The 25,922-nt window shown below is 41.3% G+C and overlaps 1 protein-coding gene across 1 annotated transcript in view; it reads right to left on the bottom strand.

Moving 5' to 3' along the window:
* The window catches only part of LOC124805699, a 149,090-nt gene that overhangs the window by 48,480 nt on the left and 74,688 nt on the right, over positions 1 to 25,922 (bottom strand). The window contains exon 3 of the mRNA XM_047266269.1: positions 15,553 to 15,708. Coding sequence (XP_047122225.1) covers positions 15,553 to 15,708 — 156 coding nt within the window. The remainder of the gene's footprint in view (positions 1 to 15,552; positions 15,709 to 25,922) is intronic.

Below are 25,922 nucleotides of genomic sequence, written 5' to 3'. Positions count from 1 at the left end.
GGAATAACAGATTCTCTAGATGTATAGTCTACAACAGATTGTTTTAACCTAGAGTTACCAGGACTTATCACGTATTCTCTATGTTTTACAATTACAAGGTTTTGTAATTTAAGCAGCAGCCAACCACGGGTATGGTTTAAAATGTCTGTTTAACTAAAACCATTGTCGGTTTCGTATTTTTACATTTACATGATTAGACGGCTTCTTACATACTTCCTTCCTTTCCTAGTGGGCTTCGTTTTGTGTTTGTTACTGGTGTATATGTGCTTTGGGCACGCGACGTCCTTGTCGCTCAGTTATCAATGACATCTGCGCTATGTGTGTCTCTGCCCACTTTCTGGGAAACTGGATCACACCAGCCCACTAGAGAGTGCAGGGGTAGCGGCGGGTTGTGGTTATTGTGGTGTGTGCGGCAAACAGAAGTGACCATTTCTTTAATTATTTGGGATTGTCTTTACGTTAAAATATTTATTTATAATTATTTTTTTATCCCTCTTTGTTTGTTAAATAATTGTTGACATGACAGCAATGTAGAGAGTTGGACTTCCGGTTGTACCTAGAATGTGTGACCTCTCCGTTTGACCAAACAGCTGGGAGGTGGCGGTCTAGCCTGTGAAATGACACTGGCGCCATCGTGTCGGCTGCTGTTTTAACTGCCACCTCCTCGACTGTTGGAGGAAACGACCTGTTCGGGGAATTGTTTGATTGTGTATGCAAGCCCACACTCATTATTAAAATCTTTCTGTACGCTACTTGTTTGTCGTTTAACCTATTCAGTGACTACCAGACTTGATGTTTTCTATTTTGCTAGAATATATTTAATACGTGTGTGTTACAGGACAGATCAGCCATTGCTTAATACCTTGTTTATCGAATTCAAGAGAGAACTCAGACAAGTGGTTTCGCTGCGTGCTATGGTTGGACGTGTGGCTTTCACCATATTACTTTTGTTGATGTAAATTCCTTGTACATCTGTGGAAAAGATATCTATTTTCCCTAATTTGTGTAATACTCTTCAAACCAATATCTTGTGCCACATACTTTCTCTTGTGTCCTGCTCACTCGTCTAATATAGGGAACCTAGAAAACCTATTTTCTCGTATCGCTAGACAACAATTCAGGCAAATCGTATTAATGAATTTTTATTGCAGAAAGCTAAATGACAGTACTTATCTTTGAGAAATGAGATGTCGTAAGCAAATGGCGACCGACAAATAAGAAGTCTCTTCAGTATATACAATTGCTAATACATGCGAAGCCATGGAGTTCCTAAGTCACTGCTGTAGCATTCGTAGAACGGCTCATCGTCAACTGGAATGCTGCAGGCGGAGCGGCGTTTATGTTCCCTTCGTCTAGATGCCTCTGCAGTCTCGTTACGGTTCTAGAGACGGTTCGGTCAGCGTACTATTGGCTGACGCCGTCTCACAGTCCTCTCTGCTCTAAAGTTCTTGACCGTCGTGCCGGCGCATGACGTTAGGCCGGAACATTTTCTAAAGCAGCCTATGTTTTTCCTCGGCGTTCATGCTATCTCCGCACCAAATTTCATCGAAATCAGTTCAGTGGGTTAGTCGCGAAAACGTAACAATGTTGCTTTCGCAGTTATAATATTAGTATGGATAAAACTTTCAACTAAGATATCTTTTTTATACCATAATCCGATTACACGGTGCCCCAAACTATGTTCAAGTTACGTGCGAAAAACTCCAAGAAAATTCTCCTAGTAGTTTTGGAGAAGCTTGTTCAAACAGACAAACACGCAAGGCTGTCTTACAGATTTTTTGTTAGTATAGATAGATAAGTTTCCCTTATGATTTATTACTGCTGATTTGTTCCTTCTAAACCGCACCCAAGTAACTGTGTTTGTACGTATGTGGAGGCTTCAGCTTAAACTCCCTTAAAATAGTTACTAATGGGCATCTTGTAGTCTTAGCCAAACTTCGCGGAAATCCTAAAGCACCATTGCCTTTTGTAAAACTTGTTTGCATGGCCGCCAGCCGTTGATGCCATTGTCCTATATCTGTGTTAAATGATATTAATGTTTTAGAGTAGTGAAATTTCGTTTATATATGATTGTTCAACGTTGCGTAAGCTGGTCTTTTTGGGGCGAATCATCTTGATCCTTATTGAAATTTGTATGTAAAATTTAATTAGTTGCAAGGCTTAGCTGTGGTAGTATTTAATTGTGTATTTCACTAATTGTACATTGTTGGACTGTATTTAATAATGAACTACTGTTTAAGTATGTAAAGTTGTGTTAACCGAGCACCTTACCAATCCCCAGTAGCTCCCTACCTCTTCAGTATATTTTGTGTGACTTACTACCAACAAGAATACACTTATAGCACAAAATTTCCATGTAGTGATAGGACAGGGTGTGGTGATGTTAACGTGTGACATGTGACAATGCTTACAATACTATAGTACTGTATTACTGTTGCATTCATAGATATCGACGTCATTGGATTGACTGGAGTTCGGACGACATGTAAGGCATAACTTTGAAACTTGAACCAGTTGCAGCAGACTTAGTAGACCTTTTCACTCACTGTCTATGGGGCATAAAATTTATAGGGTATAAGCGAGGCTCAGTCCTGTGGGGGATAAAATTTGTAGGGTGTAAGACAGCCCCAATTTCCAAGGAATGCGCCAGGGTCTGGGAAGGAGATGACATTTAAAAATAATCGAAAATCAACATCAGCATCTAATCTATATCCATCTTCTGAACCCTATCCCATCAATAGTGGTGAAATTTCATCAGGACTGTCATCTATTGACTACTGTAGCAAATAGAACTGCGTGTAATGTGTGATTCTGATTCATTCGTCTCACGCAGAGGAGTACCTTTCAGCTGATGATCTTTGCTCTACTCGAATCTTCGATAACTTTGGAGACGCCATATTGAGTTGCGTGTTATGCCGGTTGCTGTTCCAGAGGTTCCAGTGTCTGCTAGTATGCTGTTTCAAGGCAATGGCGCAACTGAAGATTTATCACAGACACGCCATCGTTATAATTAAATGTTAGACAATGACGCAAAAACCTTCAAAGGATACTTTGACAGCTTATACAAAAGATGAAAACATGTCTTTGTCATAGCGTATTACAGAAAAAGACATGGATTATGGGACAGAAGAAAATAAGTTCGAGAGGACAGCTTAAATTCCTGTTAGTGAAACGAGCAGCAATAAAAGTCATTTTCTTCCTTGTCATGGCGTCTCTAAAACTGTCGGGGATACGAGTACAGCAAAGGCCATCAGCCTCTTTCTGAAAGGAATGTATGAAAAGCCCCAACGTCCCGCCACAGCAGTGTCGAGCACTGGAAGCCCATCGATTCTTTTAACTTACCGTACAGTTAGTGCGAGAGATGGTTCTGTGATGTTTTAAGATTTTTTTTTCGAATCATGAGGATGGTACAGAGGATGAGTTGGCAATAACTGCAGCATAATTCATTATTTATACCAGATTTTTCAATTGCCTTCCGCAGCAGCTAACTCCCATGATTTAAACAGTGGAATGTTGATGTGAATGTAGATTACTTACGAGAGGTAGTAGCACAGTTTTAACTATCGAACCAAAAAATTCTTTTTTTAATGTATATGACTGCAGGTCTGGTTGTTGTTGTTGTCTTCAGTCCTGAGACTGGTTTGATGCAGCTCTCCATGCTACTCTATCCTGTGCAAGCTTTTTCATCTCCCAGTACCTACTGCAACCTACATCCTTCTGGTGTGTCGAACGTAAACATTTAGGGGAGGTGAATCCGAAGCCCACTACCACCAACCAGAAACGAAGATTGCGATTCAGGATTGGTACCATTCTTTGTCACCAAGACCAAAGAAGGGGTGCAAACTCATACGGGAGCACTATCACCAAAGTATCTTCATTTGCAGAGCTCCATCTTCAGCCTGTAGTCAAAATGATAGGGTATGCGCAGCAAGCTACATCGCGAGTTTATTGGATAACGGTCCCATATGACCGCTGCGAAAGTTGCAAGAATTGTAGCCCTATAGTGTGGATGTTTTTCACATAACTGTACTAATTGCCGTGGCTTGCAGCTATTTCCGTATCTGAACCACTTACTGAAGCAACGGGCAACAAGAGGCTCTAACTGATGAAGAGGTACGAGATTTGTTGCTTGTGTTGTCGCTCAAAATCATGCAGAAATTAGTTTCTTCAGGTATTCAGCCCTCTTTTACGGTGACCATCTTACACTGAGCGTCACCAATAATACGCAGAAACTGACTCAGCTTTGTGCCACGTGTGTGCAATAAAGTGCATTTTAAAAACCTTTGCTATCTTCATGTAGAAACTGACTCAGCTGTCTGCCACGTTTGCGGAATAAACAGTATCTTTAAAATGTTTATGGTTTTTATTACATTAATCTCCATTTCATTGTTACAAGGTATATTCTATTAAGCAGAGACTACCTCCTTAGGAGAAGCCACTTCTTTTGCTATTAAAAATGAACTAAAGCAGATAAGACTGAATAAATGATTAACATAAATAAGAAACCACCACAGCTGCATTGATACACATTGGTTATGTAATGAGCAGTTTCCTTCAAAGAACATCGAGTTAGATTGCCAATAGCATTCATAACAAATACTTCCAAAAGTCTAGCTCTCTTATATAACGTTAAAGGCAAATTGCCTTTAATGTTACGTAAGATAAGTAGACTTCTTAAGTGATGATATTGGCATAGCCCTGGGGATTTCTTACGAGGACCATTGGCGGTGTAACCTGATGTTGTTTGGGTGAAGCCGATCGTGACATAATATATGTGTATCATTATAGCTGTGACGGTTCCTCATTATATCAAGAACTACGGAGGTCAACATTGACAGGACTAAACAAACGAAATTCTGGAAGTCATGTAGCATGCAGATGTGCTTCTTTCGGTGGACAGCTACGGCACTTGTCTCCTATTGATATTATAACTGCGCTCCTGCGGCAGCACGCAAAACCTGGGACGTGGTGTAGACGGTCTGGAGAACTGTGTAAATCCACCATCTGGCCTGTGAACTTTTACGACGTTGGATATAATCCTGAGAACGCCCGGGCCGCAGTAAATGTGAGTTTACCAGAAGAACTGTTGGGATTCTATGACCCGCAGTTGGAAGATTTTATGGTAAAACTTCTTGCTATCAGGAACAGCATTGTGCGGGTACACTGCGGATTACCGCGCCTCTCGTGGTAACATTCTGAACCAGGTGCCTCCAAGAAACACTGCGTGATCGCTGCCCGTCGCCTGAAGTTCGTCCGCCGACGAAACAGTTAACGGTGTTTCAGTTATTTAATGGCAAAGCATACTGTAAATATATCAATGATAACATCGCAATGTATTTGAAGCGGATAATAAATTTTTGCTTTCGTTACCCAAATTTTTTTAAAATATCTAACGTGTGCAGAAGTATCTGAGGGGAAAAATTTATCCTTTGGTGTATATTGTGCACCTGATGACGAGCATGTGTTTGCAATTGAAGGCAGGACAATAAACAACGTAATTTTTTGTAGTTTTCACTTTGTTCAAATTCCAAACATCTCTAAGCGTCGTCAGCATCTCTAAGTGTCATATAGGCTAAAACAAGCGTTTCTAAAATTTTCAAAATCCATGTAGACTTATTCACATGATTTACGGACCTGGTGTTGATATCAGTTTTCAGCGAAGTACATAAAGTTTTTTTACTTTATAACTAAAGGAGTTGAATGTGACTTCCATTAGTTTTGTGATGTGCGTCCCATCCATTTATTGTCAAACTATGTATGTCATAAGTAACTTGTTCAATTACAGCTCTGAGCTCTGCAAGAGAAGCCAATATGGGTAGTACAAACACAGTACCCCTGATGAATCCACACAATAAAAAATCATCACATTTCAGGTTCTGTGATGCTGGGAGAAATGTAATCGAAGATGCACCCGACCAATCCATTTATCTGGAAAGCAGTTGCCAAGGAAGTCCCTGACGTCGGTGAGATAGTGCATAAAGTGTACGTTTCCGCGGTCAGTCTTGCCAATCAACGAGATTAAAGATTTTTCCACCATATCTAAGTACATTACTCCATTTTTTTTAAAAAAAAGAAAGGGCTGTACGCCTTTGCTCTTGGTCAGTGAATCACTACGATTTTCACTGCCCCAAATCCTACAGTTGGTCTCAGTAACTTTAGCACTTAAGTGAAAATTCGTGTTTCCACTGAAATCTGCAACATCCAATCGACGTGTAATCTCCCTAAAAAAGTCCTATTAGTGTCCTTAAGGTGTTGCACCATTATTAATTTGTACGGTTTAGAGGCAAATGTCTTCTTAACAAACGACAAACTGTCGGATGTGGGACGCCCAGCTAGCGAGAATCACGCCAGGTTGATTTTTCATGACCGTTATCGATGCTTTGGCTCACTCTCTCTACGATGTCGTCAGACACGAATGGGCGACCTAAGGATTTTTTTACAACTCACCAAGCACACAATTTCAACAAAGCATTTACAGTATACCACTAAGTAAAGGTATGCTTACTGGTAGGATCTTTACCCTAATTGGCACGAAAATTACGTTCCACATTTTTTGCAGACTTTTATTCTTCAAACCAAAACACACAGCGACCATTCTTGGCGCGGGAAGTGAAGGGCGCCATCTTTTCTACAGCTATTGCTAGCACTTGCGCTCGTGTGATTCCGTAGCAGCGTACCACGTAAGTAAACACTTGATCTACTTTTTTATGAAATTACAGCAAGATTAGGCCTGTAAGTCTTATCACTAAATCTGACTGAATTTTTGAAGTTTTAAAGGCCTTTTAGAAGCAGCCTTTATTAAATTACCCGATGAAGACTGTGATTCCAAACACCTCTTATATTCAGTAGCTAGGCTAGCAAATTGCTGGTACGGATTTGAATGAAACCTACACCTTGCTGATAAATAAAAGTTAAACAAAGCCAAATTTAGAGTGACAAAAGCAATACGGGATGTGTTTAGTGAATTTGAAAGGAAAATACTCTGTACCAGGTTGAAGAAAAATTACCACAGTATTGGTCTTAGGCAATGTCAGAAAAGCGAAGAAAGGTTATACTCGTACAATAGTACAGGGGTCATGCTTGCATCGAAACGGAGGAAGTCATAGAGAAAGCCTAAATACTACTGTTCCGTTTTCCAATTGTAGCATCAATGCCGAAATAATAGACACAGGATCGCTGAATAGGGTAACAACAATAATCACTCACCCGACTAAAGGCGACTGGTCCTGATGGAAATCTGCAGCATTCTAAGCTCACAGATCAGTAACCACTAGAGAAATCATTACAAGCACCATTTAAGACCGTGTAATTCCATCCCTGGACTCGGTAACCACCTCGACTCGGTTAGGAAATGAGTCTCAAAAAGGTGCAGGTACGTCGCATCCAGGTTAAGCTAGTCTATGAAGATTTGATGGCGCAATTTCATCAGCTTACGAGGATGCTGATGTCGGCGTATTACCCGCTGTTCCAACATGTCCCGCAGATTTTCTGTGAAGTTCAAGGCAGGTGATTTTGCAGGCCAATCGAGATGTAAGAGGGGGAGTGTTCAAGAAACCAGTCACATACTTCCAGCCAAATGAATTTTGCTCTTGTCGACTTTATGTGCCAGTGTGAGCAATGGCCTCTTGCGAGGCGACAGACACCAAATGTTTATTACATGCGATTTCCTTCGCAATGTTCTATTGCTAAAAGACTGGGATGGACCTTCATTCCTGTCGGAATTAGAAGCGATTTTGATTTAGAAGCCTCGAAATGCGTCTCCGGTTCCACTCAGGCAGAATCATTTGCCGGCCTCAATTCTGACGTCGCGTTTCACGTCTAAGAGTGTTTCACCACTGCTTGTAGTCAGGGTAAATAGTCCGCCGTGAAACACGAACAAATCCAGGAACTTAACACGCCTTATGGGCATGGGCGCAGCCAAATACTATTGCCCCTTTTCGCCACTCTGATACGTCCTTACATTTTCCCGTGTACGCAACAATGTCCGCTTGACAGATAACTGTCTACCTTACGGTAATGTGGGGGCAGTGCGCGAGCCGTTGACCAGGTGACTCGATCGTTGTGCCGTCTGTAAAGGCTTAACGATTCATCTGCATGTGCGCACTTGGACGACTAATTTTTTGTCTGGTGAGCTTGTATAGGGGATACGAAACAGCTAATCCCTCTTCTGTCAGCAGTTTATCGTTTATCATCACTGGAGCAACGATGAAGAAGCAGTACATTCCTGTTTTAAAGAAAAATCTCCGAAGATGTGCACTAATTATTGATTTACATCGCTGATGTCAATCGCTCGCCTGCTACGTTCTTTCTGGAGACCGAAATGAATATTTCAACAGGTAGGAGATTTTGAATATGCAGCTCTTGGTGAAGAACGTTTCTGTACAATGTTTATCTGTTATAGCTCCGTTTGAATGGTGTCTGTTACCTGGTGTTCATTGGAGACGTGCCGCCTCGGTACCTAGAGATTGTACAGCCAGTTGTGCGCGAGAAGTTGATGTTCCAACTCGCAGAGGCACCTAACAGCAGATGGTCATTCGTTGAACTGAAGCGGAAGAAGACCTCTGCCCATCACAATCGCTAAATTTCATTTTATGGTTTTCTTGTTTTCAAGTTGTCCTAGTGTCCATGATCCGCTTTCACACAATGCTGCGCTCCAAAAGTACCATCTCCGAAATGTAATCTTCAAAACAAAGCAGATACTTCATACTAGTAAATAATATTTGGCCAGGAATGCCGTCTTTGTCTGTGGTGGTCTACTTTTTAGATACTGCTAGCTTCGTGCGTCACGTAGTATTTTGCTTCCAGTGCTGCAGAAAGCCTTCACTTCGTCTACTTCATGGTCCACAACTTCGATGCTAAGTTTATCGCTCATGTCTTATCTGCTACTTTTCATTACTGTCGTCTTCCTTCATTTTACTCTCAATCCACATCCTGTTCTAATTTGACTATTCACTTCATTCAGTAGTTCGTGCAATTTTTCCTCGTTTTCACCGAGGATGGCAATATCAACAACGAATAGTATCATTTTCCACTCATAAAACTTTCATCTCCATCTCGCTTCTTCGATGTACAAATTAAACAGTCGGAGCGGAAGACTAGATTCCTCTCATTCTAATTCGAACAGTTCGTTCTTGGTCCTTTTCATTTCTATTTATTCCTTTTTATAGAGTTCATAAATCGGTTATTATCAAGCACCAGTTGAAATTGGTCCGTTGGGTACGCTAAATGTTTCACTCTATACGGATATTTGACAGAGAACTGAAAATGTTAATGCATTTAACATAATGTACTGCGACGGGTGTTAGTCACTTTGAACTGCCGGCATGAGCTTAAGTTACTATTGTAAAACGTAAAATTGTTTGTCAATGAAAAATTACAATCCGACCATCAATTTCTTACGCCGAAGTAATCCGTTTAGAACTATTTACCATATGTAGAACTACCATATGTATAACTATCTACCGTATGTATTGCTTTGACAGCAAAGGTGTGGGACACAGTGCGGAGACAGCATGATTTGAGATATATAAAATAAATTATGAACCTATTTTCTAAAATTCAGAAACAGAGATTAATGGACTCGTGGAATGTATCATCCAAGATATAAAAGAAGCCATTTCCATACGCACTGTAAGAATACTTAGTAAGAGTAACCCAACTATCAGGGAGATAGCACGCGAAATGGTCGCCCTTGAGTCTATGAACCTTACCAGGCAGAACTAATAAAAAAACTAGACGATCCACACAAGAAATGGGGTGTTTACAACATTCACCTTTATGGGGCTTTTGCTAGGGTACTTTCAATGAGATCTCTGACTGTCTGTGAAGGACTGACAAGCCACTTTCTTGAAGAGCTGAAACCAGAATAGGTAGTATTGTTAGACGCTCTGATCTGGAGCGAAGTGAATGTGTTAACTCATCCGCAACGTGTTATGTTCTGTTCAGTACGAAACTCTTTGCAGGCCAGTCATTTCAGAAATTTATTGTCTACAGACGGTTGCCTCACAAATGCTTCTTTTGTCAGGTTCACAGTCAAGCTGAGAAATCAGTCATCGTCTCCGAACATTTCCACTACTGTCCGCAGAATAAAATACTGTAAAACGTGTTCGTATCCATCTACATTTGACGTCTTCCAAAGATCAATAACGGGGACCACACTCTAACGACAAAACTCGCACCCATTCCGTAACACGACCTGCTCCGTACTTCAGCGTTGGCGCTACACAAGGTGGCAGGTAACGTTCCCCAGGTATTCGCCGAACCCAAACCCATCCATCATATTGCCGCAGGGTATAGCGTTATTCGTCACTCCAAATCACGCGTTTGGAGTCGTCCATTGTCCAGTGCCGTCGTTCTTCACAGCACCTCAAGCGTCGCTTAGCATTCTCTACAGAGACGTGTGGTTTATGAGGAACTTCTCGACCGTTGTAACTCATTCCTTCTAACTCCTTATGCACAGACACTGTGCTAGCTGCCTTGGAAGTCACGAGTGATTTATTTAGTTGATTTCATGCGATTTTTTTATACCCACTCTCCGTAGTGTTCGATGGTCCTTGTCCGTCAGTACATGGGGTATGTATGCCTGGCCCTGGTTTAGCTGCGATCCTTCCTTCATGTTTTCACTTCCAATCACATCACCGACATTCGATCGTGGCATCTTTAGAAGGGCTGAAATGTCCCTGATGAATCTGTTACTCAGGTGACATTCTATAAACAGTCTACATTCGAAACCACTACGCGCTCCTGATCGATTCATTGTGCTGTTAGTGCTTCTCTACTAACAACACAATACGCTCCACTTCCTTTTATTCGAGCGGGCATGTCTCTCGTAATATTTCACATTCAATAGAGATCGTTTTGATTAGGTATTCTATCAACTTTTCCTACACACAAATGGAAATGAGCGTATGGCATCGTTGGCCCTGAGGCCCCATTCGGGGAAGTTCGGCCGCCAAATGCAAGTCATACTTCATTCGACGCCACATTTGGCGACTTGCACGCCGGTGATGAGGCTGAAATGATGATGTGGACAACACAACACTCAGTCCACGAGCGGAGAAAACTCTCTAACCCGGGTCCGCTGGCACGGAAGGCAGGCACTTTATCACCCAGGTAAGCAGGCAGACTTTTCCTACATATATTTCGTGGAATGATGACGAAGGTGATATTAAATTTGAGCTCATGCGGAGGCTTAGCAATAACGCTGGTTTGAATCGTACTCAACAAACACAGTACAAAAGAATGTGCTGACGAATTCAGACAATGTCGGAAGGGTATAAAATTTTAGTGACGGGAGAAATAACAAAGGGAGTCCCGCAGGGTTCAATTTTGGATCCACTCCTACTCTTTATATGTGTGCATGACCTTCCACTTAACACTCAACAAGCAGAATTGGTACTTTTTGCAGGCGATTCTAGTGTTACAATGAATCCGATTAGAGAGAAAGCAATAGAAGAGATGGTAACTGATATTTTTCGAGGAGCTATAAAGTGAGTCTCAGAAAATATGCTCTCCTTAAATTTTGGAAAACATTCTGGCAGATTAAAACTGTTAGCTGGACCGAGACTCGAAATCGGGACCTTTGCCTATCGCGCGCAAGTGCTCTACCAACTAAGCTACTCAAGCACGACTCACGATCCGTCCTCACAGCTTTACTTCCGCCTGTACCTCGTCTCCTACCTTCCAAACTTTACAGACGCTCTCCTGCGAAAGGCATAGACCCGAGTTCGAGTCTCGGTTCGACACACAGTTTTAATCTGCCAGGAAGTTTCATATCAGTGCACATTTCGCTGCAGAGTGAAAATTTCATTCAGGATTCTTTATTCAGTTCTGTACATCAAATAGTGTCATACTAACATTTGAGTAGCGCACGGGCAGGAGTCAGTAAGTAGGGTAGAAAGTTCCTTTTTCAGGTGTAAAACAGTTGAGTACATCTACTTTTGCTTTTCGTATATTTGCTAGTCTTGGAACCAAATGAATCAGATTTCTGGCATATTTTGTAAATTTCGACCTAATAATGTCATATGGAATTTTTTTCTTGGATAACTCATTATTGATGGCACAAAAGCGAGCATTAAGAGTAATATGTGGTGGTCACCTACGGACGCCATGTATATACCTCTTCAGGAAGCTAGGCATGTTAACTGCGCAGTCCCAGTACATATATTCAATAATGAAATTTGTCATAAATAATCCATTACAATTTTAGAAGAACAGTGATATCCATACCTAGAATACTGGAGGGAAAATTAATCTTTATTAAAGGTGTCAGTGGGGCAAAAAGTAGTTAACTATGCAACAACAAAAATATTTGATCAGTTTTCCAATAACTTAAAATGTTTGACAGATACTGAAGAACGTTCTGAATCTAACTTTAAGTCATTTCTCTTGGGCAGATGCTCATATTCCACTGACGAATTTCTACTTAAAACCTGTATACATGAAAAAGGTATGAGTAGGACTAAAATAATAATGTTTTAATTAATGTTAACAGTAATCATGTATACAGAACATGTAAACTGACTCGTTTCACTGCATTTTGATAAAAAATAATCTATGGAAATGTAACTAACAAATATACTTTCCACGAAACTTTCATGACTGGAAGAGGAAAATGCCGGGGAGTATGATGGTAGTACACCATGTACACTCCGCCACACACTCGAGGCGGCTTCTGGAATATAGAGTAGACGTAAGTATAAAATTCATAATTCTAATTTGCAACAACTTACGAAAGTATTTGCTAAATAACCCACATGCCGTATCCACGACCTTCGCCTGCAACTGCTGCTGCCCGCACCACAGATATGATCGACATGTTGCCTGTCCTCCGTCTCCGCAGGGGACACTCCTTTGGCACATCTCGACGTCAACAGTACTGGAGGCACAGCGCATCCATCACAAGAAGCTAGATTTTATCCAAAACATGCCAGTCTGTTTTGAAGCAGAGCTCCAGCGGCCACCATGGAAGCATGCGGTGCTAGCTTCGCCACGAGGGACGCCAGCCTCGAGGCAGCGGTATGCGCATCCTGGGCAACAGCACCACAATCGGGGACACTACTTTGCCTCTGCCAACCACGTTGTTTCCAGACATCCAGGAGACATCACTCGGACATGAGTGTATTTAGAGCGACGCCTGGCCGCTGACATCGAGTTCAGTTCGCTGAACCACTGGAAGCGGTTCTGCCGCAGAGCGATCTCAAGGATCTACACCATACGGTTCCAGCAGTATCCTGACTTAGAGGATACGCATCGAAGCCACTACGAGCAGCCAGGTGTTATGCAAGGAAATGATAGTATGAGCATTTTGACATAACTTATAACAGTTGTTAAATAGTACGATTTTCACATTCCTTTAATGTTCGGACATTTGGCGGTGTAGTACCTGTTTTGATCGTTCACGCCAAATAATATACTCTGAGTTAGAAGGAAAGTAAATTTAACATTTTTGGGTCTTATGGACAGATGATGTGGGCGAAGAATAATGAAGAATTGAAAGTCACAAATATTAAGCCCATTGTAAAGCTTGGACGTGTCTGTGTTCTCGTCTGGGGCTGCATATTCACATTTGAACCGGGAGTTCAAATGTGTGTGAAATCTTATGGGACTTAGCTGCTAAGGTTATCAGTCCCAAAGCTTACACACTACTTAACCTAAATTATCCTAAGGGCAAACACACACATCCATGCCCGAGGGAGGACTCGAACCTCCGCCGGGACCAGCCGCACAGTCCATGACTGCAGCCCCCAAGACCACTCGGCTAATCCCGCGCGGCGTTGAACCGGGCGAATTAGTGTTCATCGATAGTATTATGGAAAAATATGTCTATCGCATCCCATCAGAAAACAATTTACCCAAAAGTGCAGAAAAACGGTGTTATCATACACATTTAAGTTTAAACAGGACAGTGACCCGAAACATAAGGCTCACATTGTGCAGTGTTATTTGTCGTACGATTCTCCAAAAGTCTTCCAACCACCACCTCAATCACCAGACCTCAACACTTTTGAGAATGTTTGGGGAGAAGTACAGCGACGCGTTAGAAAAAAAAAAATCAAAGTCTTACAAAGAAACTTCGAAGCGTCGAATAGAAGAAGAATGGGACGGTCTATGCACTGGCTGTTTAAAAAAAGGCCGATAGCTCTTCGCCGCAGCGTTGGAAAGAAGTGATACAACAGAATGGCTGCCCAACAAAATGCTGAAACATATAGTTTTGCCGGCAGCGGTGGCCGAGCGATTCTACGCACTTCAGTCCGGTACCACGCGACTGCTACGGTCGCAGGTTCGAATCCTGCCTCGGGCATGGATGTGTGTGATGTCCTTAGGTTAGTTGGGTTTAAGTAGCTCTAAGTTCTAGGAGACTTATGACCTCAGATGTTAAGTCCCATAGTGCTGAGTCATTTGAACCATATATTTTTCAGAGAAATTTGTCTAAAAATAATTTGTTTTGGAAAGTGTCCAAATATTAGACAAATGTGAAAATGAGACATATACATGGCTTCTCCATCCCCAGGTTCCCTACCTTATATTATTCAGTGGAGCGTTATCTATGTCCCGTTACATTTTTTCACTCTCTTTCGGGAGCTATTGTGATATGACAGAATTTGGTGACACTTATGTAACATTTTATTTTGCGATGACTGTAAACTTTTTCTTTCACAATGTTTATTATTTTCTGATGTTTATCGGTTTTATGTTTACATTGTACCACATGACTTATGGTTGCAAACACGTGTTCTGTTTTGTTTACTAACGACTATCTCTGTTACGTCGTTTACGGTGCTACCTAACGACACACATTTCATGCTATGTAAATTTTACCTCCTGTCAGTATATGAGGTTCTCCTACATAAAAGTAGCACAAATGTACCTTGATCAAGTTGTTCACGATGTTATGACTTATTGATTGCTCTTTGTAAAGTTATCTTTGACTTCACATCTGTTGTCGATGCTTGGGCCACCTATTGGTCTTTATTTACTTCTTAGATAGTTTAACCGCCAAAGACAGATTGGCAATGGTTCTCTTCGAACAGACAACGGCACTGTCAAATATAACTGTATGAGATCTGTATTATATTCAATCTATGTGCTCACTTTCGTGAGCATTTTGCTAAAGTTTAATTTAAGTATAAGTACGATATTAATTGAAAATTGTGTATATGGTTTCGTATATGGATTACTGAGATGTATTCTTATGTTATTATATACAAATTTGCCGTCGTTAATTTCCTTGTACACTCTGTTCTACAACTTCAGTCTGATGATGAAATATATAACGCTTAATACAGTATTGTGTAATCAATACCTTTGTATATTTAAAAATTTGTGCCAAATAAATGTTAATCACACGTGAACTGGACAGACAATTATTAAGGCGTGGTACCATGTAGGACAGATCACTACCTAACAGAATAAAGGAGAAGATGAGGAACATCAGAAGGAGTACTGGCTTCAGATGAGGGTGTTGCTGGGAAGAAAGGTGATGAGGGGGGGCGGTTGGGGGGGGGGGGAGGAGGGAGGCTGTGAGACAAGTTGAGCCTGCACTATCCTCACCGGTGGCGGCTTCGGGTTCAGCGTCCTTGTCGCTCGACGGAGCCAGCCGCAGCGGGCCGACCACGCTCAGAGGGAAGGGCAGCGGCGCGTCGATGAAGGCGCGGCCGACGCGGGGGAACTGGAAGAGGCCCGCGGCCCGCTTCTGTCCGCCGTTCCCTGCAACAGCAGAGTCCACCCACCTGCAGTCGACTCGTAGTATCGCTTTTCACTCTAGACTAGGTGCACTTCAGACACAGGTAGAGTTGTAAAGCTACCGCAGACTATCGTAAGGGAGCGTAGATTACTGTAATTTTCCTAGTAGCTTTTGTCAGTTACGATCGTACGCGCTTTACTTGTACGTTACGTGTATTGCGTACCAATCAGGCGTTCCACGTATTGGTTGCTTCTTCTGCGTATGCGATCAGCACGTTACTAGATTCCCCTAGGAACTAAGTGCAGATTCACAAAGGGACCCGTAACCTACAGTTGTTCTGCATTGTTACCCTCCTGCCTATTACTGAAATATAAACAGTATTTATAGCAAAAATGAAATTTTCAGTATTTAATTCAGGTTTTGTTTGAAAGTTGTTAGCTTGTAACGCGAAACAGAGGAGTTTTGTAGTAAAAATGAAAAAGAAACAATACCGATTCATCATATAGTGCTAGAAAATGTAATTTCCTCCAAAAAAGTAAAATTTGAAAAAATACTCAATACAAAAACATATCGAATATCGCTTCAAATCTTCGTCGAGTTTATACAAAACATGCTTCTGTTACTCAACTTTCTTACTTATCAGCAATAACAACAACGTATTGCCTTTGATCATGATGAAAAACATTCTTTTGAGTACAAAATACCAACAAAAAGTATATAATTTTTAATCTTTTTTTAATGTAAACTGTACTTGCATCAGCAGTAATTGCATTGATTCTATAACAGCTTAGAAGTTACGAGATGACTAATTTTTATTAGTTATAAAATGACTTTTATATTATGTAAGAATGTAAAATACATCATGGACTAACAATGAATAAAGTGTGGTGTTAATTATGTGCAAATCAAAAAACAAAGAGAAATCGTCAGCTCACAGTTTCCTCCTTAAACATTCATTTATGCTACTTTCGCTTCCGATTCTACCAATACTACCGATAATACTACCATTTCTTACATCATTTACGTAATTTTGGTAGAGCGCAACTCTAAGCACAGGTAATAGTGGCTGTAGAGTAGCCTAGTTGGCAACTGTTACGGGGAAGGCGGGCATAATGGCCATTGCGCACATAACGGCCACTTGAATTCGTGAGTCCGTACAGTGATGCAACCGTACAGAAATTGTGTAAAGGTGTCACTCGAAACCCCCTGAGTTAGGTATAGTCATTTAAAGGAGCCCGGATATCATATTGTCTGGTACTCAAGTTTTGTACGGTTTTGAGACATTCTCATCTGACGAAATAAACATCACCAACTCGACTTCATACTGTAAAGAGAAAAGGACGCTAGCAAGTTGTCAGTCCCAGCTATGCATTCTGTGGGAAAATCTGCACAGTAATTCCGATAGATCGCAATGATGAACTTCTGAATGTGCATCTGTTAAACTTCCGCGCGCAAAAGTTTTTTGCCTCTCGCTCCGGCTCACTGCAGACGTCTAAAGACCGAGTGCGAAGTACTGTAAAGAGAAGTGACAGCCAGGGGTCACGTAATCGCCAGATGTTGAAGGCGTGCGAAGAGGACGCGGGAGTAGGCCATATCTGTCTGGCGTGTTTTAGAATTTTGTTCGAGAACATGTAATACGGCAACCTCACGCACATAGCTGCACAATTTTAACAACGTATATACCTAAAAATCGAAATGAATAAGCCTAATCAAATGAGGAATTGTTAAGTTTTAATCATGCAATGATACTGAAGAATAACGCAACTCCTGCAGATGTACTTCGCTTTAACAGCTCTTCAGTCCAAAGAAAATAACGCACAATAGTGATGTTAATAACTAAACGGCATTATGCTACTACTTTAACGGATAATGATTTATTTCATTAATGTACAATGCATTTGTGAATCACAACGTAAAAGCGTTCAAAGCAAAGAGATCTCTGAACCTGTTACAGGCTGGAAAAGAAACAAAGAACTACCGCTTGTTGGTTTACTGACATGATGAACATGACCCTCTTGCTCACGGCACTGAGCAGTAACGCGTTCAGACGTGAGGCGGCTGCAACTGGGCGGAGTGAGTGACAACCTGTTCTCGCGGAAGTTTAAAAGACAGACATTCAGAAGTTCATCAGCGCGTACTCTTAGAATTACGGTCCAAATTTTCGAGCGGTTTCGTTTCCTGATGCTGGTATCTTGCGGCTGTACTGTTTTCTCCTTAAAATATGAGGTCACATTGTTGATGTTTTCTTGTATGATAAATTCCCACTTCATGTAATTGTTTTAAATTTACACAAGAAGTTAGGTTTCTCTAACATAGTTGTAAGAGTGGTTAATTAATGACAAATTCTCTTCTCTGTTATTGATTCGTTGGTGGTCGTGCCCAACTAACAATATCATTCGTGGAATGGCGTCTAGGCAGTGGCCAATATATCCATCCTCAGTTAAAACATTTTTCTTCCTTTTTCAGTCTTAATTATGTTAACAAATATTGAGTGTAACTAAAATACACAATAAATCATTATAAGCAGTGATAATACTAATAATTAATCACTAATATAACATTAGTAATTACTACTGAACGTTATAAATTATTTTTTCCTTTCAACGAAGCACAAAGAAAGCAGTCAATGACGGGATCAGTTGGACACAGAGAGCGCAAGACAGGCAGTGAGAAGGGCGTGGCTGTCAAAACTGCTGCATCCACTGACAGAGCTCTAAAGGATACGTTAAAAAGGAGAATTTTGAAGAAAATCTGTGTCGTTAATCTGTTCTAACTTACAATCGTCTTTCTTCGTAATTTACCAATGTTCAATTTTAACTTACAGATTAATAGGTACAGTTCTTATTCAGTTCTCTACTAGCTACACTGATTTTATTATGTTTTAAAAATGCCAACAGTACACAAGATTAACTCATCAGAGGTACCTGTTAATTTTAAGCTGATATTGCATGCAGACTTGTGACAGACTTCTACCAGCCTGGTCTAGGCATTTCGCATCCTCTGTAAGGCAGCTGGGTATTCAAGCGTCTCAGTTTCCTAACCCCGCCAGCCCTGTAAATACATTCCGTCGTGGGATTGTTGCCGTCTCGTCTAAAACTATATGCGGTATTCACTGCCTAGATACTAGGCAGAAAGCTATTGTACAAATTATTTAACAATCACACAGGGAACTGTCTTCTATTATGCAGGTTACACCTTCTATAAGCTCCCAAAACAGTGTAAGAACAGTTTCGCCGCACATTCCTTTATTATGTATAAAGTTTCTTCGCTACATTGCGTGTACTTACATTATAGTGCAGTATCCATTCACATATGATGGACAATCTCTGACTTCTCTTGTTTCTTTTTTCAGTCAACATTTTTGTGGGCTACTTATGTGATAAATTGTTCCATGTTCGAGTAAGTTTGTAAGAAACAAAAGCAACAAAATTTCAAAAGGTACAAAAAATAAATGCATAATGTAAAATTTGTGGAATGTTCGTCATCAAGGACAAACTAAATTTCCATTGCTTTTTAAGAATGGATAAATAACCAGAATTTTGCGCAAAACGGTCGTTAAGAGCAGGGGAAGCATTGATTGTTATGAAATCTGTACATTTAAATTTTAGATAGATCTGTTGATTTCATCTGCTGGCTGCCTGAACGAATCATCTAAACTACGTGAAAGAAAGCAAGAGAGGTTTGTAGGATGTCACCATTATTGTTTATGGGCTTAAAGACCATTTTTCCGACGAGACATTAAACCGTAAATTTCTATCCTTCACTATTGTTTAACTTCAGTACCGAGGAGACAATTTAAGAATAGAAATAAAAAACTTCCTGGCAGATTAAAACTGTGTGCCCGACCGAGACTCGAACTCGGGACCTTTGCCTTTCGCGGGCAAGTGGTAGAGCACTTGCCCGCGAAAGGCAAAGGTCCCGAGTTCGAGTCTCGGTCGGGCACACAGTTTTAATCTGCCAGGAAGTTTCATATTAGCGCACACTCCGCTGCAGAGTGAAAATCTCATTCTAGAAATAAAAAATTCTGAAATAATTAAAAGTTTTATGGCGAAAGTGATCAAATCTGCGAATCTCAGATTTCGTCATCATTCCGTCCGAAGCAAAGCAAAGACATCGAAAACATTGAACTCAATACACTTGTTGCTGAGCACAGATTTAGGTTTAATCACGAACAAAACGAAGAAGAAATGGCCATTAACAGCCGAAACTGAAACAAAAATCAACCCAAACAGAAACTTAGAAGGCTCATGATGCAGCCAAAAAAAAAAGTTTGCATTAAGAAACCGAAAGCTTACGACTTAGAGTAATATCAACGAACATCTTGTCGCAGAAAATACGGACTGATTATTCACGGCGGAGTGCCCATGAAAGCGGACTTGATGCGTATGCAGGAAGACATTCAAAGACAGAATACGCATTTCCACCAAAACAGTTTTAGGAAACCACCGACGTCACTTAGCATCGGCATGTAGTACTAACATAAGAAGTTACAGTTCCTGTGATATACTATGTGATTAAAGATATCCGGACACCTGGCTCAAAATGACAAGTTCGAGGCGCCCTCCTTCGGTAATGCTGCAATTCAATATGGAGTTGGCACTACACACGCTGGCAGATGATGTTCACAGAGCATTCGCCATGCCCACACCCTGCCATCGGATCACTACATTGTGTACCGTGATTCGTCACTCCATACAATGTTTTTCCATTGTTCAATCTTCAATGTTTACGCTCCTTACACCAATCGATGCGTCGTTTGGTATTTACCGGTGTGATGTGTGGCTTATGAGCAGCCGCTCGACCATGAAATCCAAGTTTTCTTACCTCCCGCCTTCTGTCATAGTACTTGCAGTGGATCCTGATGTAGTTTGGAATTCTTGTGTCATGGTGTGGATAAATGTCTGCCTATTCGACAGTACGACCCTCTTAAACTGTCGGCGGTCTCTGTCAGTCAACATAAGAGGTCGGCCTGTACGCTTTTTGCTGTACGTGTCCCTTAACGTTTCCACTTCACTATCACATCGGAAACAATGGACCTAGAGATGTTTAGGAGTGTGGAAATCTCGCGTACAGACGTATGACACATGTGACACCCAATCACTTGACCAGGTTCGAAATCCGTGAGTTCCGTGAAGCTACCCATCCTGCTCTCTCACGATGTCTACTGACTACTGAGGTCGTTGATATGACGTGGCAGTAGGTGTCTGCACAATGCACCTAATATGAAAAAAGTATGTTTTTGGAGGTGTCCGGATACTTTTGATCACATAGTGTATCAAAATTAAGCAAGGACTAGCGCTAATAGTGATTCAGAAATTATTTCACCAACGTTGAACAAAAAGTATTACCTTAGTACCTTATGAAAGTAACATGACGCAAATGTCGACGTTTGTGTTACATTGGAGGAAAAGTTTGATACGAATCGTGTGCATTGTTGTTTGTGACTTTAGCAACCGACTGCAGCAAGTGTGGATGGAGTCTAAAGGTTCTACTATTGTTTATAGGACATCTGGATCCTTCTCACGACGTCAGGTACGAGCAATGTATCGATGTAAAATGCGTTATGTCACGAAGGAGGCGGAGGTACTGAGAGGTCAAGAGTAGATGAAGATATACTGGACAGAGCATGTTAAACTTCCTTAAGCAGTCGCCGAAAAACAGTGCGTCGAGGAAGCAGAAAGTTACGTTAGATATAGGCAGTGTGCAAATTCCTGCAGAAGTGGAAGTGTTGAGTCCCACGGAAAACGCCACTGATACATACCATGTTGAAAAGCAATGCTTCCGAATTATCTATGTGAACTTGAAAGGTGGCTACACTGTGCCACTGCGCCAGAGAGTGCGCCAAAGAGTACTATTAAGCCGCCTCCACAGTGGTTGTTGAGAGCTCGTAGAGGACAGTGCGTGTTTAGAGTTCGTGGCAGTCAGTGGTTGTTGAGAGTTCATGGCAGTCAGTGCTTGTTATGAGATCGGAGAGGACAGTGCTAGTACAGAGCTCGTGGTTGTCGTGAAGTTGGAGTAAGATGTTGTAGTAAAGAGTGTTGTTCCATGTTTTATGCAGTTATTTGATGGGAGAGATAGCAGATGTTATTGTAATGAGTGCATTTCGTCAATATATATGAAGGTAAAATTTATAATGTTCCTTTATTAGTTGTGTATCTGAAATAATGTGTCACTACAGGTTCAGTCAACAAAGCATCTGGCTCGTGTTCTTGTATTAGAGTGAATTTTGGTTTTCTTGCGTAATTATAGTTTTTCTAAATTTCTTTTGTCACGTCAGTATAATTGGTATCAAAATTCTTGTCTTGTTGGAAAAGAACCGTGCCAGATGTGGACGTTGAGTCACACTCCCACATACAGAACAGTGACTCTTGTGCTTATTGGTCTTGTTGGTTTTCTTTTTTTTTAGTTGCTGGGGACTTAATTAATTAACTGTGTTTACGGAAATTTTCTTACATTGTTCTTTGCAGTCAGATAGCGTAATAATACTGGTCAGGGCCAACCGTTTACGAGACTTACGTAATCGGACAGACAGCTACTAATACTAAAAAAATCATTTTCAATCATAAAAATAATTAAGCCCCCATGCACGTGGCGACCCTGCCAGGATTACTTCTTGCTGTCTGCACCTGCTCAACATTGCTGGGTGCAATTGATGAACTGTTTCTACTGAAAAGATGTCCCCTGTTGCTGTGTGCACCTGATCAACATAGCTGATGCCACTAATGGACTGCTTCTACTGAAATGGTGTCACTTGTTGGTGTCTGCACCTGTACTCAACATTGCTGGGTGCCTCTGATGAACTGTTTCTACTGAAGAGATGTCCCCTATTGCTGTGTGCACCTGATCAACATTGCTGATGCCACTAATGGACTGCTTCTACTGAAATGGTATCACTTGTTGGTGTCTGCACCTGCGCTCAACATTGCTGGGTGCAACTGATGAACTGCTTCTGCTGAAATTATGTCACTTGTTGCTGTCTGCACCTGCTCAACATTGCTGGGTGCAACTGATGGACTGCTCCTACTGAAATTATGTCACTTGTTGCTGTCTGCACCTGCTCAACATTGCTGGGTGCAACTGATGGACTGCTCCTACTGAAATGATGTTACTTCTTGCTGTCTGCACCTGCTCAACATTGCTGGGTGCAACTGATGGACTGCTTCTACTGAAATGGTGTCACTTGTTGCTGTCTGCACCTACTCAACATTGCTGGGTGCAACTGATGAACTGTTTTTACTGAAAAGATGTCCCTTGTTGCTGTCTGCACCTGCTCAACATTGCTGGGTGCAACTGATGAACTGTTTTTACTGAAATAAAGTCACTGGTTGGTGTCTGCACCTACTCAACATTGCTGGGTGCCACTGATGAACTGCTTCTACTGAATTAATGTGACTTGTTGCTGGGTGTACCTGCTAAACTTTACTGGGTGCCTCTGATGGACTGCTTCTACTGAACTAATGTGACTTGTTGCTGTGTGTACCTCTTGAACTTTACTGAGTGCCACTGTTAGAACTGTTTCTACTGAAATGATGTTACTTTTTGCTGTCTGCACCTACTCAACATTGCTGGGTGCCACAGATGGACTGTTTTTACTGAAATGGTATCACTTGTTGGTGTCTGCACCTGCTCTCAACATTGCTGGGTGCAACTGGTGAACTGCTTTTACTGAAATGAAGTCACTTGTTGGCGTCTGCACCTGCTTAACATTGCTGGGTGCATCTGATGGATTGCTTCTACTGAACTAATGTGACTTGTTGCTGGGTGTACCTGCTAAACTTTACTGGGTGCAACTGATGGACTGCTTTTACTGAAAAGATGTTACCTGTTGGTGTTCTTTTTTTGTATAAACTAATCATTGAAAGCATTTTAGGTGAACATTTGTATAAACTGATTTTTTGTATATTGTGTAAACTATTATGTAAAGTCACATGTATGAAAAGAAGTTGTATTGCTTACTGTATTTCATATATTAGGTTAGTGAAAGGTCAGTGCAAAGCCAAAATTTTTAACTAATTATGTGATATTTAGGTATTAATATTATCTTTTATTTTTGTCTGTATTTTTCTGGACGAATTTGGTGGTATTTTCACCACCAATGCTGGCAAAAATACCATCAAATTCTGGCCTGTGGAGGAGGGGCATATGAAAGGTGGCTACACTGTGCCACTGCGCCAGAGAGTGCGCCAAAGAGTACTATTAAGCCGCCTCCACAGTGGTTGTTGAGAGCTCGTAGAGGACAGTGCGTGTTTAGAGTTCGTGGCAGTCAGTGGTTGTTGAGAGTTCATGGCAGTCAGTGCTTGTTATGAGATCGGAGAGGACAGTGCTAGTACAGAGCTCGTGGTTGTCGTGAAGTTGGAGTAAGATGTTGTAGTAAAGAGTGTTGTTCCATGTTTTATGCAGTTATTTGATGGGAGAGATAGCAGATGTTATTGTAATGAGTGCATTTCGTCAATATATATGAAGGTAAAATTTATAATGTTCCTTTATTAGTTGTGTATCTGAAATAATGTGTCACTACAGGTTCAGTCAACAAAGCATCTGGCTCGTGTTCTTGTATTAGAGTGAATTTTGGTTTTCTTGCGTAATTATAGTTTTTCTAAATTTCTTTTGTCACGTCAGTATAATTGGTATCAAAATTCTTGTCTTGTTGGAAAAGAACCGTGCCAGATGTGGACGTTGAGTCACACTCCCACATACAGAACAGTGACTCTTGTGCTTATTGGTCTTGTTGGTTTTCTTTTTTTTTAGTTGCTGGGGACTTAATTAATTAACTGTGTTTACGGAAATTTTCTTACATTGTTCTTTGCAGTCAGATAGCGTAATAATACTGGTCAGGGCCAACCGTTTACGAGACTTACGTAATCGGACAGACAGCTACTAATACTAAAAAAATCATTTTCAATCATAAAAATAATTAAGCCCCCATGCACGTGGCGACCCTGCCAGGATTACTTCTTGCTGTCTGCACCTGCTCAACATTGCTGGGTGCAATTGATGAACTGTTTCTACTGAAAAGATGTCCCCTGTTGCTGTGTGCACCTGATCAACATAGCTGATGCCACTAATGGACTGCTTCTACTGAAATGGTGTCACTTGTTGGTGTCTGCACCTGTACTCAACATTGCTGGGTGCCTCTGATGAACTGTTTCTACTGAAGAGATGTCCCCTATTGCTGTGTGCACCTGATCAACATTGCTGATGCCACTAATGGACTGCTTCTACTGAAATGGTATCACTTGTTGGTGTCTGCACCTGCGCTCAACATTGCTGGGTGCAACTGATGAACTGCTTCTGCTGAAATTATGTCACTTGTTGCTGTCTGCACCTGCTCAACATTGCTGGGTGCAACTGATGGACTGCTCCTACTGAAATTATGTCACTTGTTGCTGTCTGCACCTGCTCAACATTGCTGGGTGCAACTGATGGACTGCTCCTACTGAAATGATGTTACTTCTTGCTGTCTGCACCTGCTCAACATTGCTGGGTGCAACTGATGGACTGCTTCTACTGAAATGGTGTCACTTGTTGCTGTCTGCACCTACTCAACATTGCTGGGTGCAACTGATGAACTGTTTTTACTGAAAAGATGTCCCTTGTTGCTGTCTGCACCTGCTCAACATTGCTGGGTGCAACTGATGAACTGTTTTTACTGAAATAAAGTCACTGGTTGGTGTCTGCACCTACTCAACATTGCTGGGTGCCACTGATGAACTGCTTCTACTGAATTAATGTGACTTGTTGCTGGGTGTACCTGCTAAACTTTACTGGGTGCCTCTGATGGACTGCTTCTACTGAACTAATGTGACTTGTTGCTGTGTGTACCTCTTGAACTTTACTGAGTGCCACTGTTAGAACTGTTTCTACTGAAATGATGTTACTTTTTGCTGTCTGCACCTACTCAACATTGCTGGGTGCCACAGATGGACTGTTTTTACTGAAATGGTATCACTTGTTGGTGTCTGCACCTGCTCTCAACATTGCTGGGTGCAACTGGTGAACTGCTTTTACTGAAATGAAGTCACTTGTTGGCGTCTGCACCTGCTTAACATTGCTGGGTGCATCTGATGGATTGCTTCTACTGAACTAATGTGACTTGTTGCTGGGTGTACCTGCTAAACTTTACTGGGTGCAACTGATGGACTGCTTTTACTGAAAAGATGTTACCTGTTGGTGTTCTTTTTTTGTATAAACTAATCATTGAAAGCATTTTAGGTGAACATTTGTATAAACTGATTTT

Source organism: Schistocerca piceifrons, chromosome 7, assembly GCF_021461385.2.
Source record: "Schistocerca piceifrons isolate TAMUIC-IGC-003096 chromosome 7, iqSchPice1.1, whole genome shotgun sequence".
In the NCBI taxonomy this organism is placed as follows: domain Eukaryota; kingdom Metazoa; phylum Arthropoda; class Insecta; order Orthoptera; family Acrididae; genus Schistocerca; species Schistocerca piceifrons.
The sequence above is the reverse complement of the archived record's forward strand: the minus strand, read 5'-3'. Positions and strand labels throughout refer to the sequence as shown.